General features: G+C 42.0%; 1 protein-coding gene across 19 annotated transcripts in view; it reads left to right on the forward strand.

Moving 5' to 3' along the window:
- LOC123510399 (troponin I-like) overlaps window positions 1-18,507 on the forward strand; it is a 43,223-nt gene extending 24,716 nt beyond the window's left edge. For 12 of the 19 annotated variants that reach the window (XM_045265643.1, XM_045265649.1, XM_045265636.1 and 9 more), the window contains 7 exons: window positions 5,573-5,616; window positions 7,114-7,255; window positions 9,432-9,479; window positions 13,670-13,693; window positions 16,277-16,304; window positions 16,753-17,031; window positions 17,895-18,507. In XM_045265643.1, coding sequence (XP_045121578.1) covers window positions 5,573-5,616; window positions 7,114-7,255; window positions 9,432-9,479; window positions 13,670-13,693; window positions 16,277-16,304; window positions 16,753-17,031; window positions 17,895-17,899 — 570 coding nt within the window. In that variant the 3' untranslated portion in view covers window positions 17,900-18,507. Of the gene's footprint in view, window positions 1-80; window positions 182-5,572; window positions 5,617-7,113; window positions 7,256-8,566; window positions 8,609-9,431; window positions 9,480-13,669; window positions 13,694-16,276; window positions 16,305-16,752; window positions 17,032-17,894 lie in introns of all 19 variants that reach the window. The other 7 variants (XM_045265585.1, XM_045265665.1, XM_045265675.1 and 4 more) reach the window with 5 other exon arrangements.
- Window positions 18,508-19,486: the final 979 nt, after the last annotated feature.

Genomic DNA, 19,486 nt, shown 5'->3' on the forward strand with positions numbered 1-19,486 from the left:
CCTGTTGTTCTGCTATATGTTTCTCCCGAGAGCCCGAGAGGGACTCCCTTGTCGCACCTTAACGAGGCATTCTGTTGTAGATAAACTTAGGGAAATCTGCAAGGCATACCACGAGCGTTTGTTCCTTTGTGAGTCCCAGAAATGGGACCTTGAGTATGAAGTCCGCAGGAGAGATTACGAGGTACAGTGGCCCAAGCCCCGTCTGGGTGCTCTAGTAGTACTGTGTGACAACAGCGTATTGCACAGCCCTGGACCGCCCGCCCGCCCCCCCCTCGCCCCGCCCGCCGGGACCCCTCGCCACACTGCACAGTAGCCTAGAGCAACCCGCACACTGCCCAAACTCTCTTCTACCCCCTCTTGCTCTATCTCTCGCTCTCGCTCTCTCTCATCCACGACAGCATATCTCGTCTCTTCTTGATAACTTGTCTTATACTCTCTCTCTCTCTCTCTCTCTCTCTCTCTCTCTCTCTCTCTCTCTCTCTCTCTCTCTCTCTCTCTCGATCCTTTTGTCGTCGCTCACCCACTCACTCGCACACCCTCTCACTCACTCACTCACTCACTCACTCACTTTCCCTGCATATCTACCCCCGCCACCTTTCTCAGTCTGCCGCCGCCCCTCTCACAGCTTCCAGCCTCACGCCCTGCCTCTCCCCACTACCTGTGCTATTGCTTCTTGGACCCACTCGCTTCCTTTCAAGAAGATTTCTATTTTTATTGCAATTTTTCATTTTGTATTTTTTACATTTTTATCATTTTTTTGTGCTCGCCCGGTCAAAGTGTTGCCAGAATAAAAAACAGACCTCTTAGGGTGATGAACGAGGCTGGCAACAGTGAGGCAGATGAGAAGGAAGGCCAAGGATTGTTGATTTTAAAGTCAAAACAGTTAAGGTCCAAAATCCTTAGAAGATTTTATTCACCTCCTCCTCCACCTCCTCCTCCACATCCTCCACTTTCACCTCCACCTTTCCTTCCACACGCGAACCAAGTCACGTGGAAATCTGACATAAAATGCTGTTTTTTTTTGTGTTTTTTTCTTTTTTATTCATATTTTTCAATTTTTTTTTAAACTTGCACAAAAAAAACATTTTCCTCTTTTTTATCTTTAAATTTTGTTTTTATTTTTTAATCGACTAACAAACTTTAAAAAAAAAACGCTTTATGTGCCAACACGTCACTAATTACTATTATTATTATTATTATTATTATTATTATTATTATTATTATTATCATTATTATTATTATTATTATTACGCTTCTCATTCTTCTCCTGATAATCAGAAGTCGTCCAGGGCTGGGCAAAACGCTTTCAATTTAGCCAGACGAGATTTTAGGTGTGGAGGGCGATGCTAACACACAAACCTTGATAGACAACTCCACACTAGACATCTGTTGGAGTGAGCATTCCCCTTCCCTTCACCTTCATCCCCAGCCCTTCCCACCGCTTGCTAACACCCCCTGCATGGCTGCCTCCCCCATTCCCCATAACTACCAAATAATGAGCTTTAACCGTGGGAATGTTCAATGGGTGGTCACGCCCCTCACTGGAACCTTTTCACGTGATTAAAAAAGCAAAACGAAAAGTCCTTGTGACCTTGCTGACCTTGACCTAACCTGTGTGACCCCCCGCCCCCCCTTGCCGTCCCTCCTGCCCCCCAACTGCCCCTCCAGTCCCCAGGGTAGCACGTGACTTAAGACTTCAGACTCGGCACGTGTATGGCACTTCCTGTTTTGGCCAAGGGACTCTGACATTGTTACTCTCTCTCTCTCTCTCTCTCTCTCTCTCTCTCTCTCTCTCTCTCTCTCTCTCTCTCTCTCTCTCTCTCTCTCTCTCGTACATATTTTTTTCTTTCTCTATTGACATTCATTTTGCTAAACCTCTTTCTTTATTTTAGTTGTTTATATATTTTTTTTATTTTTTAGTCTTTTCCTTCCTTCTTTCCTTCTTTCTTACTTTTTCTGTCTCATATACACACATTCGCTCTCCATTCGCTCTCCCTCACACACACACACACACGCGCTTCTCTCTCTCTCTCTCTCTCTCTCTCTCTCTCTGAATCTGACATCGCCAGAAAGCGTTGTTGTTCTTGTTGTTTGTTGTTGTTTATTTTTTTTTTTTTGGCAAATTCAGTCAATTAAGTCTCTTATTTATTTATTGTTTTGCTATTTTTTTCTCTCTCTACCTTTTATATTATTATTATTATTATTATTATTATTATTATTTATCTCTTATTTTTTTACGATCTTTTTTTTCTTTGCCCCCTCCTCCACCACAACCACCACCACAACCACCACCACAACCACAGCCACCACAACCACATCCACCACCACCACCACCACTTCCACCACCTCCTTGACCCCCCACCGCCCCCCCTCACGTGTTGAGCCAATAATCAGAGAGGTTTTCACACGACAGACAACAGGTAAAATGTACAAAATAATTAGTCAATCCGTTTAAGAAGTGCCATACAGTTAATATATTGGTTTTGATCTCTCCATGGAAACAGTCTTGACGCTCTCTCTCTCTCTCTCTCTCTCTCTCTCTCTCTCTCTCTCTCTCTCTCTCGTGTCTTTTCCTTCATTTTCTTCGGTTTTCAGAGCTTTTTTCTTTTTCTTTCTCTCCCTTTCTCTCTTTTTGAGTCTGTTTGCTCTTTTTTCATATTCTTTTTACTTTAGAATTCTCTCTCTCTCTCTCTCTCTCTCTCTCTCTCTCTCTCTCTCTCTCTCTCTCTCTCTCTCTCTCTCTCTCTCTTCATTTTCTTGTTTCTAAGTCTACTTGTTGTCTTTATCTTGTCTTCCTTTATTTCTTTCGTCTAAATCTGCTTTTTTCTTTCTTCCAAATTTGAAATCCTCCTTTTCTCTTATTCTTGTATCTGAATTCTCATTTCTTAGATTCTATTTCACTTTCAAATGCTTTTTCTTTTCCTTTTTTCATAAATTTAACGAACTCTGAATGCTTTCTCTATTTTTTTTTCTCATTTCTAAGTCTACTTTTTTCATGCCTTTTTTTTTTTCCAAATGTTCCCTCCTCCTCCTCCTCCCCTTCCCTCTCTCTCTCTCTCTCTCTCTCTCTCTCTCTCTCTCTCTCTCTCTCTCTCTCTCTCTCTCTCTCTCTCTCTCTCTCTCTCTCTCTCTCCCTGCGTTACGAACTGAGCATCAACAGTTTGTTCTTGTGGACTTTGTTTCCCTGGGGACTCTTTGCCTGGTGCGTGGGACCCCTGGCGCCGCGTCCTCCACTTGTCAAGCCTCCCTTCGTTGATTCCATGGACTGACATGACTCCACTGCCCTCCTTCTTCACCTTCAGAGCCTCCTCCCCTTTCCATCCACTCCCAGTTGCCCCCAGTTACTCAGTTATCCTCAAGTTTCACTGTCATGGTATTGGAGGGAGCGGCTCTTTGGACGGGAGAGTCTAATGCACAGTTCGGCCGCCAGGGGTCTGCTCTCACCCACTCCCTCACCCTCTCGACACAACTCCCCTCTGGTGGCAAACGGAGTGACTAACCTGCTGTATATGTGTTTTTATTTTTGTTTACGTACTCCCATTAGTGATTTTTTTGCAGAAACGCTTCTTGCAATGCATACAAAAACCCTGAGATCGCCGAAAAAGGTCAGCGGTAAGAAGGTCTAAAGATACGTGGTTTGATTTGCCCTCACGTGATCTGGCCTCTCTCAAACCGCGACCTCTTTCGGCAGCACCCTGAAGGACTTGCCTTTTTAATGGATTTGACCGTAGATAAACACTTAAAAACCGCTCATTGGGGGTTTCAATGCAGCTGAGGCGGCCCTACGCGGAAGGACACCCTGAAAGACGGGACTCACAACCAAACCCGTCAACTTTTTCACTGTCTTCAACCGTCTAATATCAACGGACATTAATCACTCCCTATTTATAACTACTAAAAATATTGACTCGTGTCCTACTCTGAGTCCTTCGCGTGCTGTATTAAGCCCCTTCATGAGTGGTGCTAGTCTCTTAGTGTCCACCCTTTTCCTCTTCCACCCCCAAAATCCCCCCAATCTTGAGGGAAAAAGATTGGATTGTTTATACTTTTGACTGATCCATTTACCATTCCTACCGCGATGTCTTCATTTTGATCGACTACTGTTTGTTATTCAGCTGTTGGATCGAGTCATTTTTAGGACATTTTTATCATTTTTTTTTATTTCTGTGTTTTTATTTATCTTTTTTTTTTCTGTCCAAATGTTGTCCTCCTTAAAATCAAGTCGAATTTCTTCCTTTTTTTTCTTTTTTTTTTTCGTTTATTTTATTTTATTTTTTTCTCAAGAAGGGGTGGAATTCTTCTTATGTTTAGATCAGTAAGAGTTTTCAGTTTTTTGTTGTTTTCTTTGTTGGTTTTGTTGGTTTTGTAATGAAGGTTGTTGTTTGTAGATTAGTGCTTTTTTTTGTATATTGATCACTTGTTTGTTTACTCTTGTATATTATTTTGGTTGTTTGTTGTTTTGTAAGGCTCTTGGGGTGTGGTTGGTGTACTAGTAGCCCGTAGATGTTGTTGCTATTGTCACGTGTGTTTGCTTGTGGCCCCAAAAAAAGCTCCGAAGAAAAGTAAAAAGATACAGGATGATTTTAAAAAGACATATAAATAATCACGAAAGCTCACGCAGCACCAAATAAATCTATCTATAACTATTTTTTTGGTTTTTTGGTCTATTTTGTGTGTATGACGTACTTTTTTTTCAGTCATGCACCTTTTTTTGCTCTAAACAAAAAAAAAGCTCATTTATTTTTTTCTTTTACTGTAATACTATTTTTAACCTTATTTTTTCACAAAGTGCATCATTCCCTCCCTCCCACCCCACTGTTTACTCCTAATTATTATTATTATTATTTCTATTATTACTTTTATTTCACGTTATTGTATTTTATTTTACGTTACTTTTGGTTACGTTCCAGATAATCTCTGTATCTTTCTGTATCTTTCACTTCCTCTTCAACCTCTTCCGTTATCAAGTATGTAGATTTATGTCCTTTTTATTTGAACTGCCTGATTTGGTTATTTTTCTTTTTTTTATTTATGTCCCTATGTGTCAGTAAATTTAAGGATACTCCCCCTGCTATCAAAGAAGTCACTCAATACACATATCTTGCACTGATACAAGTCAAGTCACTTTAAGATTTTGCTCCTATTTTTCTTTCTTTATACTTACATTTCTGGCTCGCAATTCAAACTCTGCGGCTTTGCTCTACGTGAAAACAGTAAAATTCGAGCACTAACCAGCTTTGTCCTGTGGCTCAGCAAAGTATATTGAAAAGAAAAATTATAATCAGTAATGGTTTTCTTTACTTACGATGCAATAAATTAGTTTGACTTTTTTTTTTTATCACTAACTCGTATTACGTCGCCTTTTATTTATCTTTATAATTTTGGAGTCATTGAAGATCTATTTTATCCACCACAGAGTTTGGGTTCAGTCTCTGTTGAATCGAGTCGAGTATAATGCCCTTATTAAAAACATCATAAAGTTTACGAGTCATCAGTAACGCTCCCGCCCATGTAGTCAAACTTTCCCACTGCTTTACATGACTGATAACTCTCACGTTAACTGTTCTTCTAGATCAACGAACTCAACATTCAGGTCAACGATCTTCGCGGCAAATTGTAAGTATTTTTTGTTTAATTTAAGGATGAAAAATATTTAAGCATGTACCCCATTTAAAATGTCCGTGTTCGTCCGTTTTCTTTGATCCAGAATGACGTCATTACGTAAACAAATGACGAACGCTCTAAAACCTCCAATATTTTTCCTACTTACTAACAATAACACTGATAATTAAGAGACAGATTAAGAAAACTAAATTCCCACCTGAGAATAAAACAAGAATTCAGCCCAATAATCACAAAAACTTAAAATATATGATCTAATTTACTCACATTTTGGTCTTGACTTTAACTTTGCCTGCCAATTCTGACGAACCTTTATTTTGTCACTGCAAGTCATAAAGGTGCAAAGTCAAGCCTCTATTGGTGCGGTTTTTTATCCTTATGGCTTGAAGTGTGTATGGTTAAGTTTTAGTGCCAGGCAGTTACAATATGGGAGTCAATATTGCTTCAAAGTTCAAAGTTCATGAATTATCTCCCATCATTATAAAGCCTGACATCTATTGTTTCAAATAGTTTCTTTGCCTTTTGATTGAATGATTCACTCAGTGGTTCATTGTTTCAAAACGTGACTCGAAAGCTCAAAGGCTAATATTTTGAAATCCGATAACACTCAACTTGTTTGTTATCCCCGCCTTTGAGATATTTGAGTCACTGTTTCTGATTCCTCATGAATTTGAGTTCATTGAATATTTGTCAGTGTGTCAAGTCAAGCTTCCTTGATATTTATTGAAACATTTTGGGTAAACTATTTGACATTGTAATTGCTATATATGCAAAGTATTCAAAAGTACGTGAATATTCTGAAAGTTTAATTTTATTACAATTTGAATTTCAGTCACAATAGTTTCCCTTAAAATGTTCTGAAATATGAGTATGATTTATTATTTTTCTATTGCCTTGTCTCTTCATTCAATGTTATGATTGTTGCTTCATTATTGTTCATTTCTTTTCACTGACATCCTCCACTAATGTATCCTCTTCGGGAAGTGTTTTGCTACCTTTTTTATTTTGTTTTTTTGTCATTTTTTTGGCACATTTTTCATGTTTTGCATTTTGACTGCCTGATTTTTTATCCCTTCTTGCGGACTTTTTATAAATTTCCCCTCGGACGGCGAACTTTTTCGAGAGATTTTCGGCACATCCCTCACTCAAGGTTCTCTCTGGCCACGTTACATTCTATCCTCCAACACCCTTCAAACTCAACACTCTTTGAAATTCCTGCAGGTTACACTCTTTCTTTCCCATATTCTGCACCGTACACTCGTTTTCTTTTCCTTAGTTCCCCACCTGCAGACTTCACATTATCTTTTCTACCTCATTTTCTTTATTCACTGTAAACCACATCCACATTTTCTCTTCGAAAGTCTACCGTTTTCTTCTGCGCGGCATCAATCAGTTACCAATCACAATTTCTTCCTCATTTTCTTTGCCCACCTCCTGTGTTCCCGTTTTCTCCATGCCACTCACCGTCCTCTCCGTCGTGTGTCCGTGCAGCATCAAGCCCACCCTGAAGAAGGTCTCCAAGTACGAGAATAAGTTCGCCAAGCTGCAGAAGAAGGCCGCTGAGTTCAACTTCAGGAACCAGCTCAAGACTGTCAAGAAGAAGGAGTTTGAGCTTGAGGACGACAAGGAGAAGGTGAGTGTGATAGTTCAACGGGGGACTCATCTACTTAGCCTCACTCCCCAAGGGTTAGCTCAAGGGTATACTCCAGAGGGATCTTCATGTTCTGTTCTGTTTCCAAGTGGATCTACTCCCCAGTTCACTATTTTGTCTATTTTAAAGATTAGATTCAGGTTTTTTTTTTTTTTTGTAAAGAGTTTTCAAATTTTGTTATATTTTGGATTTCTGGATTTTTCTAGTTAGGTTTAAAAGTGAGGGGAGTTTTTTTTTTTTTTTTTTTCTTTTTGCTTCAGTTAATTCCTCATATGATTAGGCCCTGTAGGTGTATTTTTTTGTGTTTTGCCCTCCAGAAGTTTTCCCACAGGACGTTTGTTTAGCTGAGATTTCCCTGTTTTTCCCTTTAAGTAGTGATTCCTGCATTGAGTTTCCCCTTAGATATAAGTAATTAGATTAAATGAAGAAAATATTATCGAAATTCATGAATTTGAAAGTGAAGTAAAGATTGTATATGAAATAAGAATCATTCAGTCTTTCATGAGATTAAGCACGAGTCAGATTTTTTGTTGAGAAATGATCAGCAGATATTTCAACTTTAGTCAGTCAATTGTAATGGCAGGTTTTCATTTGACCCTTTCGGTGCTGTTAACTTTGAGGTAATTCTGTAATCAATGAAACAAAAGAGGATTGAATTCATCGTAATTTGATCATAAGACTTTATCATCAGACTTTAACCTGAAATAAGTATCATAATATTCATTTTAATTGGCACGTATATGTAAGGAAAAATATCTTCAATTTTATTTTTTACATATACGCATTTGCACCGAAAGGGTTACTGATCCATGAAGCTAATTACAGATTGTTATTCACTTGATATTTTCTCTTATATGTGTGTGAGTGGCCCGTTTTTTTCCCCGTTTCATTTTCATTTTCTTTTATAATTTTTTTAGTTTTCTATGATTTAAAAATTATTCGTCAATTCATACTTGATTTTTCCCGTTAGAGAACAAAAAAAGCAATTGCTTGATAAACGTAATCTCTTAACTACATTTTCTTCATAAAAAAAAAAAAATAGTCAATAAGAATGAATAAAAGATTGATAATAGTATAGCAACCCTCCCTGTTCCATAAAGATCTAGTCAATAAAGATGGAAACAAAAGATTGCTAATAGTATAGTTATCCTCCCCAGTCCATAAAGATTTAGTGATTATGAATGAATATGATTGGCAATAGCATAGTGTCCCTCCCACTCCTTCCCTGTGCCTTGCCTCCCCTGTTTTGTCGGAGGAAGGAAAGTGTCATACTCAACTACATGTTGGTTTCAGAATACTGAGATGCGAGCCCAACCCTTCCCGCCCAAAGCCAATGTAAATAAGATAACAAAAGAGGGTACAAAACCACCTCTAGTGCATCTGTAGTTAAGAGTGATTGAGTGACTTTTCCAGTGTTCTCTTCTCCTTTTAGTTTAGTTCTCCAGAAAAATAGTTTCTAAAAACCTACACAAAAGAGAAAAAATTGGCTGATTTGTGAAAAGATTGTTGAAAAAGAAGAGACGATACTGATTGATATGCAACAGTGGAAAAATCTCCGAACTGTTTTTTTTCGGTAAGGAGTTCAAATGAAACCCTCGCTTTGATCATCAAAAACAATTCAAACTTTCGTGCGTTTACATGGAAAAGACTTTGCGTACTTTTTTTGCTGTTTATTTTTATTTCGATTTCTGTTTTTCCGATTTTTTTTCCTTTTTACTTTTTTTTCCTTTCGATTTTTTTTTTTCCCCATATTTTATTTTATTCCTTCACTTGGTTTGTCCCGTATGAGTGAGTGTGTCGTGGCGACCACTCGTGACGCGCGGCAAACACACGAACACAAACGCTAACTAGCCGAAAACAAGTGAAGAGAAAAGCTGTGTTCAAACGTTTTTTAGTGGCTTTTTGTTCCAGTCAAGAAATAACAGTTTTCTGCACAATTTTTAAAGCAAAAAGACTGCTGAACCACAAAATTGTATTAAAGAAAACCATCAGTGTTGCAGAAACCAGCAACTTCCCTGAACATTGTGACTGAGCTTTGATGTTTGGTGTGTTTGTGTTCGTGTGTGCGTCGAGCGTCGGGCGGCACAGGAATAAGGGACGGTGCTCAGATCAAGATAGAAGGTCGACGGTTCTAAAGCCCGAGTTTTTCCGTTCCTAGGACAAAAAGCCTGGCTGGGCGGCTGGCGGTCCTGGAGTCGCCAAGAAGGTAAAGCTTCCGTACACACACACACACACACACACACACACACACACACACACACACACACACACACACACACACACACACAAAGGCATGCATCAGCACAGTGACACAGGTGTTTTCTCGCTCATTAGTACCTTAACTCGCCGACACACAGCAGCAACTAACTCACCTCTGAAGTGTGTTTGTGTGTTCTCTCTTCTCCTGAGTTCACTGGTTGCTCAGCTGTCTGGTTACCTTCTTGATCTTGATCTTTGCACTCACTTAATTAAACGTTGTGCAATGAGAGGAGAATATTAACATTCACTCTCTGTAATGAATAATGAAGAAGGTAAGATGAAATACTTACCAACATCAGACAATCACACATTATACATTATGCTTACATGAACACAACTCTGAATGTGTACTGTGCAAAATTTCTATTCCTTTAAAAAAGTCACTTGCCTTGATTTAATTCGGTAATTTTGTAATAGAAGGAAGTAGAAAGTCCTCAGTTACAAATCACCTTAATTGAAACTGACATTCGTACAATACACCGAATCAATGAACAAAACCTACACTCAGACAAGAATTTAATTACTTCTTAAAAATTCGCTAGCCTTAAGATTTTAGCATTCATGAAACACACACACACACACACACACACACACACACACACACACACACACACACACACACACACACACACACACACACACACACACACACACACACACACACACACACACACACACTGAACTAAATCAAAGAACAGTAATCGTAATAACAACAACAAAAATAATGACAACAATAATAACCAAAGACAGCCAGATGATAACAAAAAACAAAACAAAACAAGAAAAAAAAATAACTATTACAATAACGCTTATAACCAAAGATAATAACAGTAACGCGAATAATAACAAAATAATAACGATAACAACAATTTAATGCCATTTTCGAGTTTACCATTGTTACCTTTCCTTTCATTAACCTGTGCCTGTGTAGACGTGGCGTTTGAGAATCTAATGGTAGAATTAATGAAAGAAAACGACATGTAGATGGTGTTCCGTGACAGTCGCCATCTGCTAGGGATCAGCGCGGTCAATCTTACGGGCTGTGTTTGTAGCAGCTCTATTTATGTGTCTGTGTGTCCGCGATTGCTGCTGCCTCGCTCGATTGATGAAGTCCTGGCATTGTTTTGAGCTTCTTAAAGTTTGCCAGGTTTTTTTTTTTTTTCTTTTTTTTTTCGTTTCTTGTGTGTGTCTGTGTGTCAGTGTTCTACTCGCCTCTTTCTCGCAGCTTTTTTGTGATTATTATATATTTTTTTTCTTTTTTTGTGAACTAATAACGCGCGTAGTAGTCAACTCCAGTCCCGTTTTCTTTCATCTTCATCTTAGTCAGTCGCCTCTAGATTGATTGCTCGTCTTTTTTTTTTTTTTCCTCGTATAAAATTTTTGTTCTTTTTTTTGTTGTTTTACACGGCGATGTTTTCCTTTTTTTCCTGGAAGAACATACTCGTCTCGCTTTTTTTCTGACACGTCATGTCCGTATATTTTTTTCTCGTCTTGTGTTGGTCTGTGGACGCTGTGACTCACCGCTAGATGGCGGGAGCGTAACAAGAGAGCAAGGCTTTCCTCTTTAGGTGTAGAGTAGTATTGTATGTAGTAGTAGATGCCTGACTACCTAACAGCCTGGCGGGGCAAGTGTCGAGATGCGCGGCAGGAAGGATGTTCCAAGTCGTCGTGCTGTGCTGCATTGCGTAACAATTTTCAAAGATCCCAAAACTTTCCAGTAGAACATATTGGCAAGAGTCAAAATAAAACGATGAATTATTCTAGTGTTTGGACATCAAATCTTTGGTGTTTCTTGACTTTTCTTATGTTAGAAATTCTCAGATTACTTTCACAATGTTCAAAAACAAGAATACTTTGGATTCCTTCATTACATTGATTTCTCTAACTATCCTTGTAATTACGTTTTCTTTTCTTTTTTTCGTAGGCCATTCTTATCCGAAAACGGAAATCAATAGGAAATTTACTTAACTTTTCCCGAATGAATCTTTATTGGTGATGTGCGTTCTGTTGTCTTAACGAGTTCTTATCTTGTCCTGAAAAAAATTATACAAATAAAAGCAAAGAAATATAAATCCAGCAAGAATCATTGTCAGACCTGTAGCGATCATGTCCTTGGTTTCCTGTTCAGTGGCCTCGGTTCATTGTATGCCCGGAAACATTGTGGGATCCCCTCCTAGCAGCACCCGCCACTCGCCCCTCCACTAACTGCCCGACCTGTGACTTAGCTCTTAAGGTGACTTTTCCCTGTGTTATGCCTGTAGACACTTGTGGGAAAAAGAGCTTTAATTCCATAGTACTTAAAGGTCAAAAAGCTAATGTAGTTAATTATTCTTTCAGTCCCTGTTATTCGAAATAGTGGTATCAGTAGCACTAGTAGTTGTAGAGATGGTGGTTAGTAGTACTTCGTTAGATTCATTATTAGCCTTAAGTTCAAAGTTTATCGAGGTTCAAAGAGATGAATTGTGCTAGGTTTATTATTATTATTTAATGTTAGTCCAATAAGTGTAGGATTCAGGATTCAGACAAGAAGTTTAGATAGTTAAGGTCCAGTCACTACACTGCTCGCTCTCCACACTGTGATAAACTATTCAGTCATTCGAGTCTCCCGCCTGAAGGTAAGGCACAACCAGACAACACAAAACTGCATCAGATAAACTCCACCAAACACACTAAGGCTCAAAGAACAAAGGAAACACATCTTTTCTCTCCAGTTCTAATAATGTTAATGGTTTAGACACTTCGATCTTTTAAAACTACATTTGCAAATCATTTGTGTTACGCTGAGATGCATCGAGTGTTGTGCTGGCTGGGCAGTGACCTTACTAAAGGTTCTTGTGTTGCGTACTGTCTTGCGTCGCTTCTGTGTCAACCCCGGCGGCTAGGTCATGGTCAGCAGAGCCCAGGTCAAGCTAGGTCATTGAGAAAGGGAGAAGGTAATCAAAGTATTGCACATAGATAACCTATTATAATGGGGTGTGAATCAAGATATTGCTAAAGATTTTAACATATAAAGATTCATAATGGTTCCTTGATATTAGTAAAGGACATGCATTGCAGCCCTGTGGTGGGATTCATCCATACAAACAGTTTAGTTAAGACCACATTGTCTAACTTTTTATCTTTTTTCAATGTGGGGTGAAGGTTAAATTACGTTCTCTAGCGCAACCTGACCTGATCTGACCTGACCTGTGATTTCTCAAGGTCGTTAACTCCGAAATCTGAGTCATTGTATCAAATAATTTTTCCTCACAAATTTCCATTCACTTCCTTACACACAATTTTATTTTTTCGAGTTTATTTAATTAACTATTTATTTGTGTATTGACATTTACTCCCACGTCGGCGATTCCTGAGTTTATGAAGATTGAAATAGATACATAAATAAAACAAGTCCCAAAAATGCAGAAATATTAGTGTCATGAAGAGCCATCCAGACTCTGTTCCTAAATTAGCGTGTAACTTCTGCTTGTAAATAAAACCCTTTCGTAACTGAGAGCTCGGTAGCCTCGACTCAGGATCGTCGACAACTCCATCTGTTGGCCAGTTTGCTCACTAAGACTCACTAATAGATTTCCTGATGCGCGATTAGTTTCCTTTTCATTCTCAAGTAAAGCATATGGAGCGAGTTTTCTTTCTTTTTCTAGATATCATAAGTTCAGTCGAGTGAATTAATTGATTTTCTACTTCTCCGTGATACTGTTCGGCACTAATGACGCTCCATATATACCGCGCTGTAGTGGTTAACAAGCGTTGCGTTCTTAGGGGTTCACGAAGCTTCGTTAAGCGTTGATAACCCGCTCTAAATAACAGCCACAATTAATACTTCGAGCCTTAATATCTCCTAAAGCGTCCAGCGAACCGTACAGGGCCGCGCGAAGACGAGAGGGAGGGAGGGCGGGTAGGGTGGCTGGAGAGTCAGGTTTTGTTTTGAGGTACTACTTATACCCCATTCTGGAAGAGCACTGAGCCCGCCATCTTCACAAGCAGTAAACATACATCCATCCTCAGCTCAAAGAAAGTACTACTAATGAACACTAACCAGCCTCAAGTGCTGTTCCAGGATTACTAGAACAAGACGTGTTTGTGTACAAATGTTGCCAATAACACGTGTTTTTTCCCTCTCTCTCCCTCTTCCAGGAAGGAGAGGAGGGCGCACATCCGGTAAGTGAGAGAGCAAAGCTTCGTCAACGCTTCAGCAGTCACGCCTCTCGCCAGACCCGCCCACACCACCACTACCACCACCACCTCCATCACCCACACCGCCCGCTTGCCATGGCGTGTCTGGAACAGTTCCCATGCACAACGCCAGGGCGCCACAAGACTCCGTTCTTGTGGCCTTTGGAATTTGAACAGTTAGTCAATTGATAAATCTTTCAATACGTGACAGCGCCATGCACACTTTGCATTATTTGTTGCCTCACCTGTGCTTACCTGCCGGTGTCTTCCTGTGCATTTCCGGTGCTGTGGATGTTGGGAAATACAAAATTTCATAAAAACGTCAAAATAAAAGTTAATAAATCTCTGCATAACTAAATCTGAAACACATAAATTCCTCGGACTTCAGAGATTGTGGTCAACACGCAACAAGATTATCTCAATACAAAAAGTAACTAAACGATCGGCAATAAAAATCGGTTTTAAAAAGGTGGACCGTAAGGACAACTGGTGGTGGCGGCGGCGGCGGCGGCGTGGCGAGGCTGCTGGGGAGTCGAAGCCTGGCTACAATCTTCTTTCTTGCCAGCAAGCCCAACCCGCAGCCCGAGTCCTGCACGGTGGGCTGGCTGGCTTAGTCTCTACTTCTTTGCCAGTGGCTTTATGATTTCTATCACTCCCTTGCCAACTGTTTTTCGTTGTCTATTTTACTTTCTTTTTATATTTTCTATCCTACATTTTGAGGAGAATGAAACCAAATAGGCTTTTCATTGTTGGTGAAGGAAGGTATACTGCAGAGGCCCGACTATCGTGATGTCATCCACTGCTTCAGTAAAAAGAAAAAAAAAATAACATTAATGAATTATAAAGTAACTATCCCTTTGTCACCATTCATTGTCAATTACAGTACAGTTTTTGATATTTGAACCCAAAACAACTCACTTGAACTCCCCACAAAGAAGTTCAACCAAGACTTCGATCTCAAACTCTCTTTTTCTATCAAGCACCATTACCAAGACCTTCAAAAGAGGTCAAATTTAGAACATTGACTGAGGCCTTAAGAGTTTTGCTTCTGGCGGTCACTCAACAAGTCAAAGATGCAATGAAAGTTCGCTTCCACAACAGAGTTAAGCCAATAAACAGATTCCTCCTACAGTAGTGACGGTAGATCCCCCTGAAGAAGTGTGCCTAGCTAAGTTCCCTTTACTATAGTGCCCTTTGTTTGCTGTGATTCCCCTCCCCCCCCATTCCTCCAACCCCCCGACCTCCAGCCCCTCCAACCTTCCTGTAAGTGGAGATGAAGATTCTCCACTTGTTTGTTAGTGAGTTTCCCTTCCCCTTGTTTTGGTTCCCTTTTTGATGGAGATAAGTTGCTCTCCTCCCATTGTAGTTGAGAATGATGCCTCCTCCCTGTGCCCTTTAGTTCAGATGGACCCTGATTCACTTCCTAGCCGAGAGTAGATGAGTATGTAGTCCCGGTCGCTTTCTAGAGAAGATGGGAACAACATACTTCCCATTTTCTATAGTGTTAAGTTATTTTGTCTTCTAGTGGAGAACTTATGTATTCATGATTCATAGTGAAAATTAGAACCAGTTGTTTGCATGGTTGATATAAGATTTTGTGAACTGTTTACTGGGAGACATCATACTGTGCTCTCCTATGTGTACTGACAGTTCAATCCCAGTCTCCACAGTTAAGTCATACCCCATACAACTTCAATTCAGTGGTATGGCCCGGTTTATGATTTAGGATATAGGACCGGCATGCCCAAGTACATGTCCCGGTACACCCCTAGCGGTACACCTCCAGCGCAGTCCTGTTTACTGACCCAGAACAACCCAAGTTACTTCCCCGTACAACTACTGGTACATCTCCATCACAGCCCTAGTTACAACCACCGGGTCAGCCCCAGTGATGCTCTGTGTACCCCAGTACAGCCTAGGTATGCCCTCCATGCAGTCCCAGCTATGCCTCTCTGTACAGTCCCAGTTATGACCATCTGTACAGCCCCAGGTATGCCCCGGTACAGTCCGTGGTACAGCTCCTGATATGGATCAGTCCCAGCCCCTGTTGTTGTGCCCCGTGTGACCCCTCCCCGCCCCCGACAGCCGCCAGGCCGCGTCACTATAATACTGAGAACTTAGCGAGCCGAGTGGTCGAGTGGTCGAGTGGTCACTAAACCCGAGGAGGAAGGCCTCACGACGCGCCTCTCACTCTCACCTCAACACCCATTTCTCTCTTGTTTCTTTGTCACAAAATAAATTCCCTTGGAAGACTTCTCCTTGAACAAAATCTTGGATAAAGTTATGGTACATTGTCTTTGCTTTCTGTTGGTCATAAGACTGTGGCGAAGCCCACCACACCACAATACACCACACCATACCACACCACACCACCCGCTCCGGGCCACGGCGGCCAGCGAGTCGTGGCGCGCAGCCTCCCACTCTCCTCTTGGGCTGAGGTACTCCCTGCCCCTGGGGGAAGGAGGAGGAGCCGTGCCCGCCTCGCTGTCCCCAGCACCTGCTCCGCCCCGCGGCCCGGAGCGGCGACACTTTCCCAGAGACGTTACTAATAAAGCGTCTTTTCCACAGGCGGAGGGTGAAGCCGTGGCTGAGGAAGGTGAGTGTGTGTAGCTAGCGCCGACCCTTGCCTTCAGGCACTTGTCTGCCCCACCCCGCCCCTCCTCTCCCTTCCTTGTGGCCTGGGGCGGCCCTGTGCCCTGTGGGGGAATCATGGGATGGCACAGAGGGCCGCCCCAGGCTGGTGGCACCCCTAGTGTTTAAGGTTACGCCCCGGGGGAAGGAGGCGCCCCTCAGGCCTCATCACTCCTCCCCCCGTGGCGCCCCGCCTCCCTCAGGAGGATAATCCTTTTTCTTTTGCAGGCTAACTCGCTTTTTTTACCTTATTATCTTATGGTTTATTATTATTTATTATTTAATGATTTCGATGTCCTTGTGTCCGTGTGTGTGGCGTGCCGTCCGTCCCTGTCCTGTCCGTGGCGTCTCCCTGCCCGCCCGCCCTGGGTAATAATGCCGCATTCTCTCCCACATTAACCACACACTAACAGGAGGGGAAGGCGCCCCCGCCGAGGGAACCCCCGCTGAAGAAACACAGGCAGAGGGCGCACCAGAGGGAGCCCCGCAGGAGGCACCGGCCGAGGAAGCTCCTGCCGAGGGCGCCGCTGAGGCTGCTCCGGCGGAGGGAGGTGAGGCTCCCCCCGCTGAGGGCGCCCCAGCGGACGCCCCGGCCGAGGCTCCCGCCGAGCCTGCCGCCGAGGCAACCGCTGAGGCTACCCCTGCTGAAGCTGCTCCACCCGCTGAAGGTGACGCCCCGCCCGCCCAGGAAGGTAGAGTGCCGTCACCACGTGGCCGCCGCCGTCACCGCCAGGCATCACGCCTCCCTCCCGACCTTTGGTTCAGCCTCAGTCACTGCCTCTTTTCTGTTCACGTTTACCCTCAGTTGCTCGTAACCCGCCCCTGTGTGCCTCAATGTTGCGTGGCGGGGCGCGCCCTCCGCCCCGCCACGCCCCTTCCTCATCACACGCCATTAGTAGTGCTGCTAGAACATCATCTACAGTATTACTGCTACTATTACCACTTCTATTTTAACTGCTACTAGTCATAGTACCTCACACTACTGTTACTTCTATTCTACATCACCTAACCACCACTTCTAGTATACTCACATCACCACCACCACCACCACCACCACCACCAACACCACCACCACCACCACCAACACTCACACCACCACCACCACCACCACCACCACCACTACTCACACCACCACCACCAACACCACCACCACCACCACCACCACTCACACCACCACCACCAACACTCACACCACAACCACCACCACTCACCACCACCACCACCACCACCACCACAACCACCACCACCACTAACACCACCACCACCACCACTCACACCACCACCACCACCACCACCAACACTCACACCAACACTCACATCACCACCACCACCACCACACATTTACAAAAATTCCATCCACATACCACCACCACCACTACACCACTCAAACACCCCACCCACACACACACACACACACACACACACACACACACACACACACACACACACACACACACACACACACACACACACACACACACACACACACACACACACGGAACACCTCCTTCAGTCGCTGGTCGGCGCATTAACACTTGTCTCATCTCCCTGACAGCGTAAAGCCCGCAGCCAGCAGCCGTCAGCAGGAGCAGGAGCAGCAGGGGGGTGAATGCAGCCGAAGGAAGCAGCAACAAAATATACTCGTCTACGTTCCTTGTCTTCGTTTTCTGTGGAGCTTCGCTGTGACGTCATGCAGTGTCCGGATCCCTTCCCGATGAGCTAAGAGGAAGTCATGACAACTACCAACTAACAAAGAGAGGAATGCACCCGTTGAGAGATGCCAAGATGGAATAAATACAAGAACAACATCAGGAAGAGCAAGATTACACCGCCTTTTCACGGTTAATGGAAGAAAAACGAGAGATATATGGAGATTTCTAAGCCAAAGTCAAGGCCACAGCCGGGACTCAAGGGTGCATTCGTGCGAGTCAACATTTTTTTATTATTATTCCATCATTTATCAAGTAGGACTAATTTATAAATCTTCCTGGACTGACTGTGAACATCAAAAATACAAATATATATGATAATAATAATGGTTAATATTAAACCTTCAATATAATTTGTATAATGAATGACGGTATTTTTTTCATGTTTGTCTCTGGAAAGTATGATTGAATGCATAAGTTTTCAGTTATCAACACTGATGAAATAAAATACTTGTCACAGTACGTGTATCTATTTCATCCTGTCTATATTATTATTATTATTATTATTATTATTATTATTATTATTATTATTATTATTACTACTACTATTTATCATTTTCTTTCGTCCTTGCACTGTTTTAGAATTCTCTCTCTCTCTCTCTCTCTCTCTCTCTCTCTCTCTCTCTCTCTCTCTCTCTCTCTCTCTCTCTCTGTATCATTTTCTTTCTACCTTGCATGATATTTAGAATGTGAATCTCTCTCTCTCTCTCTCTCTCTCTCTCTCTCTCTCTCTCTCTCTCTCTCTCTCTCTCTCTCTCTGGTCACGTGGGAAGGGGACAGGAAGGGGTAAGGGGACTGAAGGTCATCTCCATCTAACCTTTGACGCAATGACCTTGACTTCTGAGACCTTGACACACACACACACACACACACACTTTAATTCCATGTTGGTTAGTTTATTTATTTTTTTTTTTTTCAACGAGTTTTGTAGAATTTATTAGTTTCAAATATTTCATCTACATTTTATTATTGTTTTGTTTGTGTGTGTGTGTGTGTTTGTTATTGTTTTCTTTTCGTTATTGTTTGTCATCATCTTGTGTGTTTGTTTTTCTCTCCGTTGTTTGTGTTTGTGTTTCTCTTGCACCAACAACATGAACGAAAACACAAAATAATCAAATGAAAAAAAAAAAAACGAGCAATGTATAAGAAGAGGAAAGGGAAAAGTACTCTCTCTCTCTCTCTCTCTCTCTCTCTCTCTCTCTCTCTCTCTGTGTCGCATGATGCTACAACACCTATTTTTGTTGTTAGGTCACGACGCAGTTTGATTTCCCGTGACGCGTGGTCGTGAGAGAGAGAGAGAGAGAGAGAGGGAGAGGGGTCAGTCAGTCAGTCAATATCTAACCCTTACTTCGTTCCAATGTATTTCTTCAATAGCGCAATAGATTTCATGCTTTCATCCTTTTCCTCCTCCTCCTCCAGTCAACAATTCTATTAAAGA

The sequence above is a fragment of the Portunus trituberculatus genome, chromosome 3 (genome assembly GCF_017591435.1).
Source record: "Portunus trituberculatus isolate SZX2019 chromosome 3, ASM1759143v1, whole genome shotgun sequence".
NCBI classification, from domain to species: domain Eukaryota; kingdom Metazoa; phylum Arthropoda; class Malacostraca; order Decapoda; family Portunidae; genus Portunus; species Portunus trituberculatus.